The following is an 18,320-nucleotide window of genomic DNA, read 5'->3' on the forward strand; positions in this document are numbered from 1 at the left end:
GACGGCAGACATTACTGTTAATCACGATGTGTACAGGGACTTATAACAGAGCACTCAGTGTAAAGATGCTCATCAGGCACAGACGCACCCGGCTCTGCATCTGCATATTGATGAGCAGGACAGAGGTGATTTTCCGTTAGAGGACAGAGGGCGACGTTTTGGCACCGGAACAATGGTTCCTACAGGGGAGAACGCTCTGAGCCACGAGGTTCCGTCTGTGGTGCTGATGCTGCTGCTGCGGCTGGACTGCATCGGCGGGATGTCGGAGCGCAGCTGCGTCTCCCGCACACAACGTGCTCGGGAACATCTTTCTTCCATCTATTGGGTTGCGTCAGGGAGGAGGCGCAGCTCCAAGACTTTGTGTGGCAGCGGCAATCACAGGGTTTGGGACTGCTGCCCGTCGCAATAAATGCGAGACACAAGAGAAGCACGTGTAGTGGGTGGTCCTCAGCAAACGGCTTTCACGTGGCTCTAGCGAGCCCCGAGCTTAGCCGCCACCGCGTCAGTCCGGTGCGGCAGCAGCAGCAGCAGCAGCAGACAACATCAGCATGGCGATGGAGATGGAGCCCAGCGAGTAAGTGCGCTCTGGTTTCATTTGTTTGTATGTAAATGAAAACTTTTAAGTGGTACTTTGGTTAAGAAAGCGGACGAGTAATACCACCTGTTCGACTATGCAAAAAGAAAACATTATGGTTTTCTCAGATAGAAGTGCGTGGATGTATTACGCACTACGCGTCAAGTTGGACTAATGCATCTCCAGATTATGATAGCACAATTATAACTTTGCTGCGATGTTTTCGCCTTCCTGCACGTTTCATTTAGAGAAATGAACTATATAAATGAACGTAAATTCAGCCTTTACATCTGTCTTTTGAAATTACGCTGTTATTCATTGTCTGTGTACATTTTGTGCACCCATGTGGCGTTTATGTTGTGGAACCTCCCATTCAATCACAGGTACGCTTTCATCATAAATAGCTTATGTTTATTGTGTTCAAATGGACAGTTTCTCAGGCGAGGCTGTCCAAATGATTGCATTTCATTTAGTGTTGTTGATTATGCTGAGCAAGAAGTAGCTGTTTCATCAACATGTGTCTGTTGATGAATTTAGCTCTGGGCCCCTGGCACAGATGTGGGTGTGCTTTTTTAAAAAAAAAATTTTTTAATGGTTAGTTATTTTGCCCTCCTGTGGGTAAACGAGGGGATGTACTGCAATAGAAGATCATATATTGGTAGGTTTTTATGGCGGGAGGTTAAACGGCAGTAAATGTCTTACAAAAACATGCTTAGAGCATCAACGGGTGATGTTAATCTTTCAGCGGGTGCTGCTGTCTCTGCATGTGAAAGATCCTAAAACTTAGTGTCCTGCAGGACGATGCTGATAGAGTGACAGCACAGGGGAGGATAGGACACGACAGAATTATGTCCGGTAGATGGCTCTGATATGGGAGTTCAAACAAAGCCAAAGTCAAAGGACGGAAGTCCACATGAGGCAGGATCACTGCAGAGTCACATATAAGCCTTTCTTCTTTTTGTGGCCACATGTGTGACAGCATCCAGACAAAAGTGTTTCTTTGTTTTCAGTCTTGTTTTGTGGCTAACAGTTCCCCCCTCATCTCGGTAGCGTTATCCGCCTGATAATGCAGTACCTGAAGGAGAACAACCTTTACCGAACACTGACCACCTTACAGGAGGAAACCACCGTCTCACTCAACACAGTGGAGAGCATCGACAGCTTTTTAGCAGATATAAACAGAGGCCACTGGGACTCTGTCCTGCTGGCCATCGAGTCCCTCAAGTTGCCCGACAACACACTTATTGACCTTTATGAGCAGGTGAGTCATCTGTTGTTCACCGAATGCATTTCTTGGCTTTTTTTTTTTTTTTTTTTTTTTTTTTTAATGAGCAGCCTCTGATCATCATTGATCTCCACACCAGGTTGTAATGGAGCTCATTGAAATGAGGGAGGTGGGTGCCGCTCGCTCACTCCTCAGACAAACCGACCCGATGATCATGCTGAAGCAGACCCAGCCAGAGAGGTACACCCATTTGGAGAACCTGCTTACATGCTCCTACTTTGACCCTCGGGAGGTAAGGACACTAAAGTTTGTACACTCAAACAAAGTTAATGACAGAGTCCTTCACCAGATAGCGTCCTTACGTTCTTACTGCAGGCGTACCCCAAAGGCAGCAGCAAGGAAAAGCGGCGCAGAGCTATAGCTGAGGCTCTAGCGAGGGAAGTCAGCGTGGTGCCCCCGTCTCGCCTCATGGGGCTCCTGGAGCAAGTTAGCGTGAGTATACGGATCGATACTCTTCTCAATACTCACTCTAATTACATCGCAAGGGAAGCCACTTAGTCCATGCACATAGCACTCTTTGATTGTGACTCAAAGTTACCAAACCGTTTCCATCACTTCTCTCTTTTTCTCTCCTGCTGCTGTCATGTATATAAAACCTTAATTAGTGCCTCTTAAAGACCCTGAAAACACATTTTATAGTCAGCTTCTTTTTAACACAAAGCTTAAGTGGCCAAAATGTTTCCTTGAATTGCTTAAAAACTACGTCCTGCTGTCCTTTTTTTTTGGTTTTGGTATTTAAACAGAGTGGTTACACAAGTGCTGCCACTAAAACTTTTTTAAGGAACTGCAATATTTCCAGTGACCACCATTCTGTTGTCAGTCAAAGCCTTTCTAATCAAGCGTGATATACAAACAAAAATATTGGGAAAATAATTGAGCTGCAAGTCAGAGTTTGGCAAGAAAAAACTTTTACATTTACATTATTAAGTATATTTTAAAGGATTTTATATGTTCTTTATTTTGTGAACGCCACAATTTAAAAAAATGTTTGCCGCCAAAAGTTGTTAATTTTCAATTGCATTTCTTTAGTAAACAGCAACACTACAACGAAAAGTCCATTCAGAAGATACGTTTTGATATAAAAATTGGCACCGCTTTGTATTTTTGTATTTTGGTTTGATTTTGTCGCTGACTCAGGAGCCACGCCCACCTTATGTTTTATCTTGATTGTTTTCCGTCCGCGCTCCAGTCCATGAGACTACAGCAATATCCGGATCATCTCTCCCCTGACATGACCATCGACACTGAAGGCAACAAGGAGAGATACATGGAGAAAGAGAGCTTTCCAACGCAGCTGTACCGCCACATTAAGGTACACAACACGGGCCCTGGCCCTGATATACAATGACATTATGTTTGCATTTTGTAGTTGTAAAGAAGACCTTGTTTTCTGGATGAGTTGACATTCTTTTTGTTTCCTTGGTCAGTGACTCAACACACACACACACACACACACACACACACACACACACACACACACACACACACACACAAACTAATTGCTATCTTTCACCTGAGGGCACTTACTCTCGTCTCTGGCTGTGCCCTCATCTCTCACATCCACATGGAGCTGTCTGAGTTACTCATCCTTGGTTTTGCTCTGTCCAAGGTGATAAGTGACAACGGTCCGCCCACACAGTAGAAGTCCACTGGAGAACTTTGCCTCCCTGAGGTCGCCTGATATTAATTTGTGTTTTGAATTTCTCCTTAACTGAATTGCAAGGCTGCAAATCAAACAGGAAAGCATGCTGTGTGGAAGTGTTAGTAATTTCTATGCGTGTTTTGAATCTGCAGTTTGGACGTCGGTCACATGTGGAATGTGCTCGTTTCTCACCTGATGGAAAGTATTTAGTCACGGGATCAGTGGACGGGTTTATTGAAGTCTGGAACTTCCACACTGGAAAAATTAGTAAGGTAAATACTTTTATATTATGATGCTAAATCTAAGATTTATTTTTACATCTTCTATACCGTTCAAACTTTTTGTTGTGCATTCATGTTGTTTGTATTTATTTGCCAGGTCTCTTTTCAAAATACGATTTTAATCTTAATAAGACTATTTCTGGTTAAATAACTGAAAAAATACGTTATACTGCAAATACATATACATAGATAGTAGATATAAACAGGTCTCTAATTATTGCTTTTATTTGGTTTATTTCATTTATTTCCCTGTTTTGTGTGTGTTTGCATGAATGAATCAGGATTTAAAGTATCAGGCCCAAGACAGCTTCATGATGATGGATGAAGCTGTGCTCTGTATGTGCTTCAGTCAGGACACAGATCTACTGGCCACTGGAGCTCAGAACGGCAAAATAAAGGTTGGATCGGTTGATATTCTTTTGAGTATTTGTGTAATAGGAACACCCAATAACGGTGTCCTCATTTAATGTTGTGACAAAGTAACACTATGGAGATGAAAAGATTATATGTCAAAATATAAAACAAATTGTATCCACATAGTTAATAACGTTTTTTTTTCTTCTCTTCCAAAACGTACGTGTGTGTGTGTGTGTGTGTGTGTGTGTGTGTGTGTTGTTCGTGAAGGTGTGGAAGATCCAGAGTGGCTTGTGCCTGCGCAGGTTTGAGCATGCGCACAACAAAGGTGTGACTTGTCTGACCTTCTCCAAGGACAGCAACCAGGTCCTCAGTGCCTCCTTTGACCAGACCATCAGGTGGGATACGAGGTCGTCATGGTTTCTGCGCGTGTACGAGTGTTTTTGTTGTGGATTTAGACATTGGTATTCATAGTAATGACATAAGTCATAGCTCAGATTTACACTAAATATAAACATATTTGTGCACTTTATGTGGAGGATTTACAGTGCTTCCCAAGTGGTTCAAATTACATTTAAGTGGACAGTAGACATTGGAAAAAAATGAAAGTGAAATATAAAATTATCTGTGATAAACAAGTGAATTAAAAGAGATAAATACGTGATACAGACAATGAAATTTACATTTTTAAAAATGAATTCTACCATTTAATTAAAAATATATATACATGAAGATAGAACAAAAACAAATGGCAGGAGATTTGTTCAATTTCGGGAGCCTTGTTGTGGCAGAAGTTGGCTTATTTACTGTGGGAGGAAAGTGAGAGATCTGACTGACCTCAGACATGATTCATAAAAAGTTTTGAAAGTGCAAATACTGTATGGGCATCAGTTCAGATGAAGTAAGGCAGCGAGCTCTTTTTTCATCCCACTGTGGATTAGCACAATGTGGAAAGGAAGATGGAAAACAAACTGGCAAAAAAAAAATTGCATATAAAAAAAAAAGAAGGATATACAGTATATTGTTGCATTTCTATATTTGACAGCTTATTTCTCTTTTTAGCCATTGAATGGTTTCTCAAAACATCACATTTTAATTGATATTTAAACTGATTGAGCATCTTTTTGTAGGTAATCACATTCTTTTGATATAGTCTGTTTCCAGAGGGTTTACGGAAGAGAAAAATGTAAATAAGTGCCCCACAAAATGTCGGACACTATACATACATATATATACATATTTTTAAAAACATGCTCAACCAAAATTATAAGATGTCAATAAATGGTAAAGGTAGTCATGCAAACACTGACTATTGTCACAAAATGCAAACTTATTGAGTTATAACTAGTGTGAAAATAATGTAATGTAATTCCATTTGTTCAATTCATTTTATCAGTAATCCTTTCAGGACATATTTAGATGTTTTTATTAAAATCTTGTGATAAATTCGGTGAATTTAGTTTGAGGCTGTCCGAAAAAGAGAGTCTCAACTATTTGTTAGGGGTTCTTAAGTATTTTTGATAATGTTTTGTCAGTAGAAATGCAAAATAAATAAATGTACAACAACTGCTTATAAATACAAAAACTGAAAATTTGACTGGGTTCAGCCAGTATTAGTAAACAGATTTAGAATTTTTCTATTTATTAACTTATCAGTCCATATGTCAATATTTTTCTTTTATTTGTTGTAAATTTGTAGTTACTAGAAATTGAACGAGAAAGCTCAAGTTCATACAAATAACACATGCCAGCAGTTTATGCCTGACATCACGTTCGTTCACATACATCGTGTGCCTGAATGTATATACGCAGTGCCTGCAGAGTGTACAAGGATGTCTGTTTTTCCACTTCCTCACACACACACACACACACACACACACACACACACACACACACACACACACACACACACACACACACACACTGAATCCCCTTCACATTTGAGGAGCTGAGTGTTATTTCGGACTCCTCGGGGTGTGGGCTGAGTGTCTTCGCTGTGTTTGAAGCGCATGTGCTGTGTGGGTGTAGCTGAGATACCATGTGTTCAGGCCCAAAGCTGCAACGTGTTCCTCCGCTCGCAGTCCCACAGGCTGGGAGAACTGTTTACAAACGGTAAATCATCCTCTCGGAGACGAAGGGAATCTGTGCATTAGGCGCTTTGTCATGGTTTTAGCTAATCTGCACCCAGTCACTCACCAGGAGCTAAAAATAACACGTCGGCAGAACAGCAGCACATTTTTGCCTGCTCTCAAGAAAAAAAAAACCTCCTCCTAGAGTTAAAGTCAGGGTTGCAATGGTTTGTTTTAATTTTTTATTATTTAGTCTCAGTATCTTTTATGACACCTAATTACTCAATAATGTCATTTTCAGGATCCATGAACTGAAGTCAGGAAGGACACTGAAGGAGTTAAATGGCCATTCGTCTTTTGTAAATGATGCATCTTTCACTCGAGATGGATTTCACATCATCAGTGCCTCATCTGACGGCAGTGTGAAGGTACAATTAGCGCTAACCATGTGGAGCCACATTAAATGATGACAGTAATCGACATTTGTGCAGCATCAGCATTATTATATGGCAGAGAAAGAGTTGTAATATTATGAAATTTGGATTCATTCCTTTTGTGTTTTTTTTTTTTCTTCTTAGATTTGGAGCACAACATCTTGTGAATGCATCCACACTTTCAAATCTCTGTCGAGGACATCTGATGTGCCCGTCAACAGTGTGATTCCTCTGCCCCAGAACCCACAGCACTTTGTGGTGTGCAACCACTCCAATACCGTGGTTGTCATGAACATGCACGGTCAGGTGAGAACTCTCATCCCAAGTCTTTAAATCTGATGGGCAACATTCCGCCGTACTCGTTGGTAAACAAATTCGGGCGACTTTAGAGATTACTTTCACATTTTCATTATCATTGGTTGCATTGTTCACAGAATGTCGGAAAATTGTGAAAAATATCGTTTATAATTTTCCACAGCTCAAGGTCATATATTCAAATGAATTGTTTTTATTTGACCAACGGTAGAAAAACCAAAGGTATTCAGTTTATAATCACGAATCAACACAGAAACCATCCAATCCTTCATTCTGAGAGGTAGAAAACAGCTGTTTGGGTTGTTTTTTTTTCCTAGAAGAATTATGAAATAATAAATAAATGTTTAATAACAATTTGACTGCAGCTTTAATTGAAACATTTGAATATTCCTTTCCTGCTAATACTTAGATAAGAAGATAGCAAATATTCTCACATCTGTATGTCCAAACTGTCCAGTCTATAACATTCAAGCCGTTGCAAAAAAAACAACAAACGAGAGGTCCTACAGTGCTGATTATGTGTGTGGTGAGACATGCCTGTGCCAGCTGGATGAATTCAGGCTCTATTGACAGAGCACGTGCATCAGGGACGTACGCTGGCCGCGCCGGCTTCCTTCCAGCTTCAGCCCTATGCTGACCCGAGTGGGGATCAAATAATGAAATTGTGTGGCTCTCATTGACTTTTCAAATATTATTGGACCTAATAGATCAAATTCTGACAAGCGAAACGTTCAAAACAATTTCGCCACCGTTTTAGAGCTGCGACAGCAGCGGGACCGTAGGCTGTGGTGGAGTTTTTGACATGATGACAGGGTTTTGTAATTTGTCTTACTGGCAGAAGGCGGAGACAAAAGATCTGCACTGCAAGTTGACTAAGATTCTACAGCTTGCAGCTGGTAAATTGAGCTTAACGTAAAGTCTGGAAACAGGGAGCAACAGCCTGCCTGTCTCTGTCGAATGGTGACAAAAGATGCCTAAAGATACCTTTAAACTTTACCAGCGAGGATGATATTTCTTACTTGTTTAAGCTATACACAAAATCAAAGTGTAAAACCAAAAATGTTAAATCTTTATGTTATGCCGTGCTACATGGCTGCTAAACTCAACTTCGTAGTGAACATACAGTAAGGAGAGTGGTATCAATCTTCTCATCTTAACTTTTGTCCCTGAAAGTTATTTAATGTGAATCATTTACCTGCACCAATATACTTGCAGAAGCGTAATGCCCTCTCCTCTTTCTCCTCAGGCTGTAAAGACCTTCAGCTCAGATGCAAAGGAAGGAACTGACTTTGTGTGTTGCACCCTGTCGCCCCGCGGGGAGCTGATCTACTGCGTGGGGGAGAACTTAGTGCTGTACTGCTTCAACTATACGACAGGGAGGCTGGAGAAAACGCTGACTGTAAGCTCCGCTGCTGACGTTCACCGATCATTAAAGTCCGTGAGAGGAGGCTGCATATTAAATTTATTACAAACTAGGGAGAAACGCTTTTTTTTTAATGTAGTTATTTTTCATCCCACTTTATACTCGGACTGTGTTGCTGCTGCTCATCAGCAACTCTACAGGTGTGTGTCTGTGTGTGTGTGTGTGTGTGTGTGTGGGAGGTGGGGGGGGGGGCTAACGAGGAAGCAGGGAGGCTGATGGGTAATGGGAGAATGTGTGCTGACGTGTTCTTCTGCACCCACAGATTCACGAGAAAGACGTAATTGGCATCGCTCACCACCCACATGAGAATCTGATCGCCACGTACAGCGAGGACGGCCTGCTCAGACTATGGAAACCCTGAACTGTCTCCTCTCCTGCGTCGTAATGTGGAAGACTTAAGACAGCCGCTCACCCGATTGTAAGGCAGTTCATTTCATTCTGTTTCACTGTGAAATAAACAAAAGAAAAGTTGACCAAAAAAAAAAACCCCATCAACAAATTACAAGCGACCCCACTGAGAGGTCCATTAAGTAGCTGTTCCTGAGCTCTTGAGCACGTCACACCGTCTTTATGAGCAGATTGGCTCTAAAAGCTTAAACTCAAACCGATTCCATGACAACAGCGACAACTCCGCCTGCAGATGAAGTGTATGTCACGTGACCAAACGCTCCCGTTTCCGAGGTCGTTGAACTTTGAACGTCAAAACATTGATTGGTATTTTTGAATTGAATCATTGTAATTTTCGCCAGTGATTTCAAGGTTGATAGCCACTGCCAGCATCTCTAAGGTCGGATGGTGTATCAGAACGATTTTGCTACAAATGTAAAAAAATATTTATTTTAATCTTTAAACAATGATTTAAAAGGATGAGGCTGTCAATATTCTATATTTTCTTATCGTCAATGTCACAGCCAACTATATTTTTTGAGTTCCTCACCATGTTTTCTTTTTTGTCCTCGTTTATAAACTTGAATCGGGACTAAAAGAATATTTTTAATCAACTTACCAGGCATTATTTATGAATGAAATTAGTTGTATGTATTGACTAATTTGTAAAGTCTTTGCTTTATTAACTTTTGAAGCTCTGTCTAAGTCCTCTGTACTTTACACACTCTTCCTCATGGATGATCCAACTTCACCGGTGCAGTTTGAATCCCCGTTTTCAACTCTTCTGTCTTTGCTAGACATGAAAATGCATGATGGTGAACTGTCGTGAAAAAAAATATTTATAATAGAAACCGCCTCTTGTTTGGGCATAAACAAACAATATCAGGTATATGAATTGTCAACTTTGGTTTATAATAATGTTTTTGTATTTTGTATTCGATGATCATGATTCAAATGTGATTTGTTTTGTTCTGTGTGTTCCCTGCATGCTACCTCACTGCACTGTCTAAACGTGGCTCGACAATACATCTAGCACCTCTTTAAAATATGCATGATGCCTAATGGTAAACCTTAATGGAGCTCCCGTTCTGAATCCTGTGTGTGTGTGTGTGTGTGTAATAAATGCGTCTGATACGGTCACATTATTGTTATTTTGTAGCACTGACTGCAGTTGGTGTTCCTGGACGTACAGTACGACTGCAAGAAACAGCTACTTATTTATTATTTATATTATTATAGTATTTATTTTCTGTACTAACTGGTACTCTCGTCTGTCCTTGCACTGTCAACGCATAAATAATGTTTAGTTGTTGCACTCTATTTTTGGTATTTCCATTATGGTGTGTATATATATATATATACATATATATATATCACTGCCAGACATGAAAAATGACTATCAGTAAACTTTGAAAACTGCCAGTGTTTGTGACGGGGTTTTTTTTTTTTTTTTTTTTTTTTATAAATAACTTACTTATGCATCAGATTTGTTCCCTAAATTAAAGTGTTTTTGGGTATTGCAACAATATCTAAAAAAAAAAAATGTAGTTTAGAAAACCCGAGGTATTCCCCAAATGGTACTATTAGTTGATGACTAATAGTTGAGTCATGATGTCACGACACAAACTGGAGTTTTTTTTTTTTTTAATTTTTTTATTCAGTGTCACAAGTTAATGACAACCATTGCCAATAAAGTGTCAGGAAATAGTTATGTCTTGGTCATGTCTTCAAATTGTTATGATGATACAAACATATCTGATGTACCATCGCAGTCGACCAAAAACCCCGCAAATATTTCTGTTTGAAGGCTCGAGTCAAGTTTCACTCACCGACCTTAACGGTTGATCAGTAATTAAAAACCTCTGACGATTGATTGATCACCGATGAGGTGGCCAAAGAAAGATACGTTTTGCCAATTTCAGAACCGTAGCCGTAAATCTTCATTTAAAATGTCATTTAACTGTAAACTGCAGACTGCTGCGGTAGTTTTGCAGTGTCAGCCTGAAACAACCAGGACTATCCGCCATTTGAAGGAACATCTCTACTCGTATGTTTTATACTGTATGAATTAGTGGTTGTAAAAATGAGTATCAGTCAGGCATTGAAAAACCACAAGTTAGGAAGACCCTCAAACGACATTTAATTAGAAAACATGAGCACAAACGAGTAGATCCTTGGTCCTAAAACGCATCAAGTTAAATTAAGACCTTGACGATACTTATTTGAGTTGAACTTTGCACTGCACTCCCACAACATTATGACGACTCGTAGATTTCCATCTGTTTTCAAGAAGAAATGTTAATGTATTGAAGGAACCCCTCTTCTGGGAGCATAATTGTTTTATGATATCCAAGGCAATAATCATCACTGAGGTTAATGCGTTTCTCTTTTCTGTACTTTTTTCCATTAAGAATTTTGCAACAAAAAAAAAAGACACGTGGTGACCACACACACACACACACACACACACACACACACACACACACACACACACACACACACACACACACACACACACACACACACACACACACCCCGATACATTTGACACGACATGTGTGGCATCACCACAGAAAACTGACTGCAGCTCAGAGGAATTAAAAACTGTTGGAATAATCTACAATTTAGTGGCTTGAGCCGAAATGCTTCCCTGCCGGAATCATAATGACTCCTTCCTCCTAACTCACATCTTCAAGATTGTTTATGACTGTCTTTAAAAAAAAAAAAGTCAAACAGCATTAACTGTTTTAACTCAAGTTTCAATGAACCACCTTCCACCGCCTTCTGAACATTCGGTCCTCGAACACACAACAGATTGAACAAGTCATCAACAAGCGATTCACAACCACTGACTTAGTAACACTATAAAAAAAAAAAGAGGTTATTTTCATGTTAATATTGGCATCTGATTTAGTGTAACTGCATAAAAAGCAGGCAGTCCTTGCTTAGACAAACCAGTGTGTCTTTCCTCTGAAACCTCTGCAATACCTCCCCTCATCTTTAATCACAGTGTGATTGAAAAGAAAAAAAAAAAAAATGAAATAAATAAAATAAAGTCCAAGAGATGACAGGGACTCCCCTTTCAGCTGGATCCAAGTTCATGTGCTGGAACTATAAAACGATAAATCAGGAGTACACTGGGACACAGTTTTATGATTCAGCTTGAAAGAAAATATAACTAAAGCAACTCCATTATTTCAAGAAAACTATCAAAATAAAAAGTGCATGAAAAATTCCAAAAAAAAAAAAAAAAAGGTGCTTTGCATTAGAGATGAGGATTTGGGCTCCTGGAACAGACAGAGGCAGGCTGCTATTTATGACGTCTGGCACTGAACACCACCTGTGTTGGCGTAGTCATCTTCATCCATGCAGTAGTAGTGATGTTTGTATCTTTTCCTGTTCTCATAATCACAGTCCTCCAGGTCGGTGTAGATGTAGAGGTCGTCGTCCATCCTGTCGGGCTGCTCGGCATCCATCTTTTCTGGCAGGTAGCGCTCCAGGTCCTTCAGCTTGTCCTTGGGGAGGAAATTGGCTTGCGGGAACACCACCTAATGGAAACAAACCACAAATGAGTTAATTACACCAGCCGCGCACATGGCAGCGTAGCACGGACCTTTTGCTGGTATATTACGGTATCCACTCACAGGCCACTTTATTAGGTACACTTGTTCAACTGCTTGTTAAAGCAAATATCTAACTAGCCAATCACGTGGCAGAAACTCAAACGCATTTCAGCATGTAGGTGTAGCTTTTTGTGTGGGAAATAAAAAAAAGATAACAGCCAAGTAAAAGTGTAAAAAGATTTTAAAAACGGTATATTAATGAAGTTCCTACCGAAAAGTGAATAATAAGAGGTCCTTTCTCAAATGGTCTGCGGTACGTCGGCATCCCTTCATTCATGACACACTTGGTGTCTCCAGGCTTGATCAATTCCCCTGTGATTAAAGAAAAAAAAAAATAACACGGGCAACCTAAGTCGTGAAAACCAGACGTACTCATCGCTGGATCTTTGTCGGGATATTCAACGTCATTGCGGTGTTTGAGGCATTTGAGGCAACGCACACAGGAGCATGGGCAATCGTTTATTCTCCGTTCATTTTCATTTGAAAGAAATCAACTCAGTAAGAATGAGTTTGTGGTTTAATGGTTTTACAAGGGTTGGGAACCAGAACTTAGTTCAAATTTAGAACCAAAATCCAAAATGCCAAATACTGATTGTCCATTAAAAAAAAAAAAAGAAGAAGAAGAAAAACATCCTTCAGTTTAGCCATATCTAGAGGACTGAATGATGTACATAGAGCTGTCTGCCAGGGCCTGCCGACATGACTTTAATTAAAAAAAAATATATATATTTTAACAATCCGGCAAAGCGGAAGTAGGAAGCTAATTACCTTCAAGTCAGTTTACACATAAATTCGGACCGAATATTAAATGCAGCGCAGCGTCGATCTGAAAGACCGCTTGCGTTGCCGTCTCTCGAGTCATCAGCCAGCACGAGTAGCACCTCGCTGACACCTTCAGCAGAGCCAGAAACAGCTCGCCACCGCAAGGTGTCGAATGCTGCCGCCTCAGTGTAAAATAAATCGCGGCCACTGCGAGCTGCTCCAGGTTCAGGTTCAGTAGGTGCAGTTTAACATTCACTCTCGTGTTTTCCTTGTTGGAGTGGATTTATTTCTGATTACAAATCAATTGTGTTATTTTTTTTTTGTCTATTGGTAATGAATCCCCAATACCGAAGCCAAGAACACAATCATTTGTATCTATTATCAGTACCTTTTTTTTTTCCAAACATAAAAATGAATAAAAAAAAAAGAAGAAATTCATTCAAACAAAATAATTTCAACTGTTCTAGAAAAAAAAGGCATCGCGCACACTGTGTCCTGCCAATGTGAAAACAGACCCCACTCTAGAATGTGTCTAATGTCTCGTACGGACATCTACCCACAAGGCAGTTGTGAAAGATTACCTGGATGTGACGTGATGAGGAGAGTCCTGTTGTCCAGTGTCTGAACCGGCTTCTTGAAACCGCACAAAGCCTCAACCAGCTGTAACTCCATGGACATGATGAGGTCCTCTCCTTTCCTGATGACGACCGGGAGAACAAGTTGAATGAAAAGGACGGGTAATTTAACTGGGTGGACTTTATTTTTTTTTTTTAAATCAAGGTGTGCTCGTACTACTAAATATACATTTGATAAAAAATAAAAAATAAAAAAAAATGTTTCTGTTGTAATTATGATCAAATTCAAAAGGTGCAAAAGGGAAATTGGACTTTAAGTAATAATTTCAATTTTTACACACATCCACTGACTAAAATTGCTGCCTGTACTTGGGTTCATCTCCCACTTTTACATTCAGTAACGATCGATAAATCCCGTAAATGTTCTTCTATTAATGGGAGTTGGGCTTAAAAAAAAAAAAAAAAAAAAAAAAAAACTGCTGACGCAAATGATAACAGAACGGTTTATTACCTGGTGAAAACTGAATGTTCTCGCTGGTCCAGGACAATGATCATATCACCTGGTTCAAGTCCCGGCTCCTGGTCTCCCTCCCCATGGAAAACTATCTTCTGACCATCTCTCATTCCTGTTACAATCAAATCCAACAAGTCATGCATGCACCGCATGTGTTTTTTTTCTCGAGTCAGATGGGTATCCGGTGGCCCTCCTTTTTCTCTCACCTTTGTCAATGTGAACCTCCACGACCTTCTTCAGCCGCAGGATCTTCCGGCCTCCGCATCCTTTGCAGCGGTCCTTGTGGTTGATCCTCTGTCCTTGTCCCTGGCAGCTGTGGCACACCGTGGACACTTGCTGCACCATGCCCGGTACTAATTGGTGCATGCGGACCTGCATTCCTGTGCCGTGGCACAACATGCACATCTGCGCAGCTCCTTTGCGACTCCCACGACCTGACGATCAAAACAAACTGTCAAAACTCCTGGATAACAAAGTTAAGGGGGCTTGATTGGGTTTGATTTATTTACAAGCCACAAACAGAGGCGAACTGGATTTCTTTAACCAGACGGATGTGCTTTGTTGTCGGGGGGAAAAAAAAAAAAAATAGCCCTTTTCAGGCTTGTTTGGGTCTGCCTGTGCTGAATGCCCGTTTGGATTACGCAACAAGTCCAGTAGCAGACACCGATAAACATATGTAACTGTATCGGAAAAAAAACAAAAAAAAAACCTACCTTCACATCTGTCACAAATGGTGTTCTTCTGGACAGCAAGTTTTCTTGTTGCTCCATTATAAAGATCGTCCAGAGTCACTGTGATCTGGTGAACAATATTCTTACCTGCAGTGGAACAAAACGTTCGGTTGTCAGAGACATCACAGATTTGAGCCATATGGGAGTAAGAATAAGAAATGGCTTGAGCCGTATCCATTTTTTCACACGAGTATACATTTTCAGATTCATACCGCGGTGTGTGACACATTATGGCATTTCTAAAATAGTGATGATAATCATTTAAAAAGTAGAAGTCATTGTCACTCAGTCCCGATTACCTGGACACGCCTTGCTGCGATTATGTGCTCTGAACTATATTATGTTGTTGCACCGTCGGTAAATTTAAAGACTGTAACTACAGCAAAGTAGTCAGACGGCAGTTAATTCGTTTTGTGGACATTTTGGCTGAACTTGAGAAAAAAAGGCCAATCGAAATAAAAAAAAATAAAATAAAAACGGCTGAATAATGTAGTCTAATTAAACTCTTAGCTTCAAAGAACAAACCAGGCAGAAAGACATAGATCATTCTACCATTTAGAGCAAGTAAACCCAGCGGACCTAATCAACCAGGTATTTTTTCTACCAGAGACTAGAATAGTGTTTTAATTGCTCCTCTGATTCTTACAGCAAGCTGAATATTCTGGTTTTTTTGTTGTTGCTGTTGCTCAGACAAAACAAGAGATTTGATTATGCCACGCTGTGCTTAAAGACACTTTTATCAACTCTACACATTATTTCAGCTCACTGATTATTTCCCTAACATTTGCGTACCTTTTCGCTCTCTTTGCATACGACTTCCTCCACCAAAAAACAAGTCAAAGATATCCATGGGTGATGCGAAACTCCCACCGCTGCCACCAGTCCCTCCTTCCTTGATAGCTTTTTCACCTCCACGGTCATATATCTCTCTCTTCTGGGCATCTGACAACACCTCATATGCTTGTGATATCTGCTTGAACTTTTGAAAAATAAAAAACAACAACAACACATGGCTCAAATGACATTTGTCGCAAAGCTGTTAATCTTTATGACAGTAACAAAAAGGTACTTACCTTCTCTCCTTCTGTAGGATTTTTGTCAGGATGATATTTTAGAGCTAGTTTGCGGTAGGCTTTTTTCAGTTCATCAGGAGTGGCTGTAGGTTTCACACCCAAAGTGTCATAAAAGCCTGTTTCCTTCACCATGTTTACCTTCAACAGAAATCCTTGGGAAAGTAAAAGCGAGACAAATATAATCAGTATTTAAATGTAAAGTTCCAAGTAGCTCCTGAACGCCTCTAAAACATACCAGAGAAGAACTTGCCGGCCAATCTTTGGTTTTGAATTTAGAGTAACCAGATGTAAGAATGTGGATGAAATTGAATGTGGTGATAAAAAAAAAAACAATTCTGTGACGTCTCTGTTACAAGGAAAAAAAGAGAGTTTTTTAATGAAGCCGAACCAAAATGCATCATCATGTGGCTGAACTGAGAGAGAGGCCTTTATGCTGTTGCTCATGGAAAAGTTAGGCACAGGGTCTTGATTCAATTTAGAGTCGGATTTCAACATTTTGGGCTTCCCCTTAATTATTATTAGAAAATAGGAGCAGAAGTTTTTTGTATCTATTCTGTCTGTGAATAAAACATTATTACCTTTTTTTTTTTTCAATACAATGCAGCTCAATACAACAACACGGCTTTAAAAAAAAGTTGAATCCAAGATGTCTTAAACTCTGTTTTGAAAAGAATGACTGTCATACTTCTAAAAAGTAGGATCTATTACGAGACTATTATATCTATCTACCTGCCTATCTATTACACTAAATGGCTTTATGACCCCGTGTGATAGTCCTGAACAGATTTGTGACATCACAATGTTTCTGTACCTGTCAGCGTTAAGATTGTGCCAGTCACTGTTCATCGCCATCAACATGGCAACGCACAAGGCGGCTTTAAGGTGTATAAACGTATGTGTGGATTTACACTCTACGGCCGGTTTATTAGTTACATATATCTAAAAACTAATGCGCTATAGTGAGTTTACTTTACTGATCCCCCCAAAAGACAAAAGACAGAAACAATAGAACTTAAATAAATGTAACCTTAAAAAAAACAACACGTTACGATGTTCAGCTTTTGCTGAATTTAATGTGGAGAATTGAAAAATACAACTTAAGCTCCTTTTCAAGGCTGAACCATCAGCTTCGGCCACCGAATAACTTGTGTTGTAGCGTTACCTAACATCTACTCTACCAGCTGTGATGTAACGGGACGAGATGTGCTTCTCCTCGTTACACAACACGACGCGATCCAAACGCAACACAAACTGCAGCTTTCGAAATCACGACAAAATGTGCGCCGGGGCCTTTCTTAAAGGACTCGGTGAGCTCAAACCTGCCAACACCGCGTCTGATCTGGGGAATCGAAAGCTAACTTCAGCTGGTGACCTTTCGCTTTCACTTTTTTTTTTTTTTTTTTAAAGGCTAAAATAAAGGGAAACGTATTTTACAGCTCTGACACGTTTTATTCTGCAGTTGTTTTTTTTGTTTTTTTTTACACCACCTAATTCTGTATGTTCTCAAACCCATTTTCCAAATGAGTAAAACCTCTCGTATTTATTTGAATGCACCACATTGAACCTGATCCAGATGTCAGATCAAACCTGGACTAGATTATCGACTGAGGATTCTGGAGAACATGATTTATGATTTATGAATTTTTAATATGAGCTCATTCGTCCGATACGATTTTTTTTTTAAATATATATATATATATAAAGTGAACAATATTAACTTGTTCTGAGAGTGAAGATTTCTTTCACATTTATTTTGAGTCAGAAGTTAAAACAAAACAACGACTTATTGACCATCCGAAAAAAAAAAAATACATGTGTTGAAAACGTGTCGAAAGACCTCTTGAGGGTTTTCTCCGGTTATAAACCTTTTTAATAACCCGATGGTTACCTCCGTCACGCTAACGTGTAATAACCATGTATTTAAATAAGATGCTACAACGTGAGGGCTACAAACAGGGCTAACCGGGGCCCTACGTAGGTTTATTTTTTTTTTTTTTTAGCTACTTAGCCCGGGTAAAGCTAAAACGCTAGCTCGGTTGTTTTATCAACGCTGAACGACAAAATCCACCTGTGACACCGATGTAAACAAAATACATACAGACGGCGGCTATTTTCTAAACGCGTAACGGTACAATGTTGAGATCGCTTACAAGTTGGAGAGAGAGAGAAGACTTGTAGTCTCGGCTATTCTTCCAGAATCTTCCAACCTGCTTCCAACCCGCCTCTAGCATGGGAGGAAAAAAAAAAAAAAGAAAAACAACCCCGGTCGCACCACGTG

At 40.0% G+C, this 18,320-nt stretch overlaps 2 protein-coding genes across 2 annotated transcripts; one reads left to right on the top strand and one right to left on the bottom strand.

Annotated features, from left to right (window-relative positions):
• The first annotated feature begins 301 nt into the window (after positions 1 to 301).
• LOC138208765 (WD40 repeat-containing protein SMU1-like) lies at positions 302 to 10,475 on the top strand. The gene is made up of 12 exons (XM_069166869.1): positions 302 to 574; positions 1,625 to 1,835; positions 1,939 to 2,091; positions 2,175 to 2,291; positions 3,049 to 3,171; positions 3,654 to 3,773; positions 4,064 to 4,180; positions 4,407 to 4,534; positions 6,507 to 6,633; positions 6,784 to 6,945; positions 8,201 to 8,353; positions 8,640 to 10,475. Exons 1-12 carry the CDS (start codon positions 549 to 551, stop codon positions 8,736 to 8,738), a joined length of 1,536 nt encoding a protein of 511 aa, XP_069022970.1. The 5' UTR covers positions 302 to 548; the 3' UTR covers positions 8,739 to 10,475.
• Positions 10,476 to 10,887: 412 nt separating this feature from the next.
• On the bottom strand, positions 10,888 to 18,280 carry dnaja1 (DnaJ heat shock protein family (Hsp40) member A1). The gene is made up of 9 exons (XM_069166870.1): positions 18,193 to 18,280; positions 16,043 to 16,194; positions 15,762 to 15,948; positions 14,952 to 15,056; positions 14,445 to 14,672; positions 14,236 to 14,350; positions 13,731 to 13,846; positions 12,599 to 12,699; positions 10,888 to 12,312 (listed from the first exon to the last, which is right to left on the bottom strand). Exons 2-9 carry the CDS (start codon positions 16,172 to 16,174, stop codon positions 12,079 to 12,081), a joined length of 1,218 nt encoding a protein of 405 aa, XP_069022971.1. The 5' UTR covers positions 16,175 to 16,194; positions 18,193 to 18,280; the 3' UTR covers positions 10,888 to 12,078.
• Positions 18,281 to 18,320: the final 40 nt, after the last annotated feature.

The sequence above is a fragment of the Embiotoca jacksoni genome, unplaced genomic scaffold, assembly GCF_022577435.1.
Source record: "Embiotoca jacksoni isolate LCO1_2020_lvr unplaced genomic scaffold, fEmbJac1.0.p SCAF_4, whole genome shotgun sequence".
In the NCBI taxonomy this organism is placed as follows: domain Eukaryota; kingdom Metazoa; phylum Chordata; class Actinopteri; family Embiotocidae; genus Embiotoca; species Embiotoca jacksoni.

Bases quoted from the DNA above. Each gene is read 5' to 3' on its own strand.
- dnaja1 (XM_069166870.1), bottom strand. From the start codon at position 16,174: ATGGTGAAGGAAACAGGCTTTTATGACACTTTGGGTGTGAAACCTACA. The intron at 15,057-15,761 runs GTACGCAAATGT...GTTCCACTGCAG, and splicing joins TATGCAAAGAGAGCGAAAAG to GTAAGAATATTGTTCACCAG. The intron at 12,700-13,730 runs GTAATCTTTCAC...CTTTAATCACAG, and splicing joins CCTCATCACGTCACATCCAG to GGGAATTGATCAAGCCTGGA.
- LOC138208765 (XM_069166869.1), top strand. From the start codon at position 549: ATGGCGATGGAGATGGAGCCCAGCGA. The intron at 2,092-2,174 runs GTAAGGACACTA...TTCTTACTGCAG, and splicing joins CCTACTTTGACCCTCGGGAG to GCGTACCCCAAAGGCAGCAG. The intron at 4,535-6,506 runs GTGGGATACGAG...TGTCATTTTCAG, and splicing joins TCCTTTGACCAGACCATCAG to GATCCATGAACTGAAGTCAG.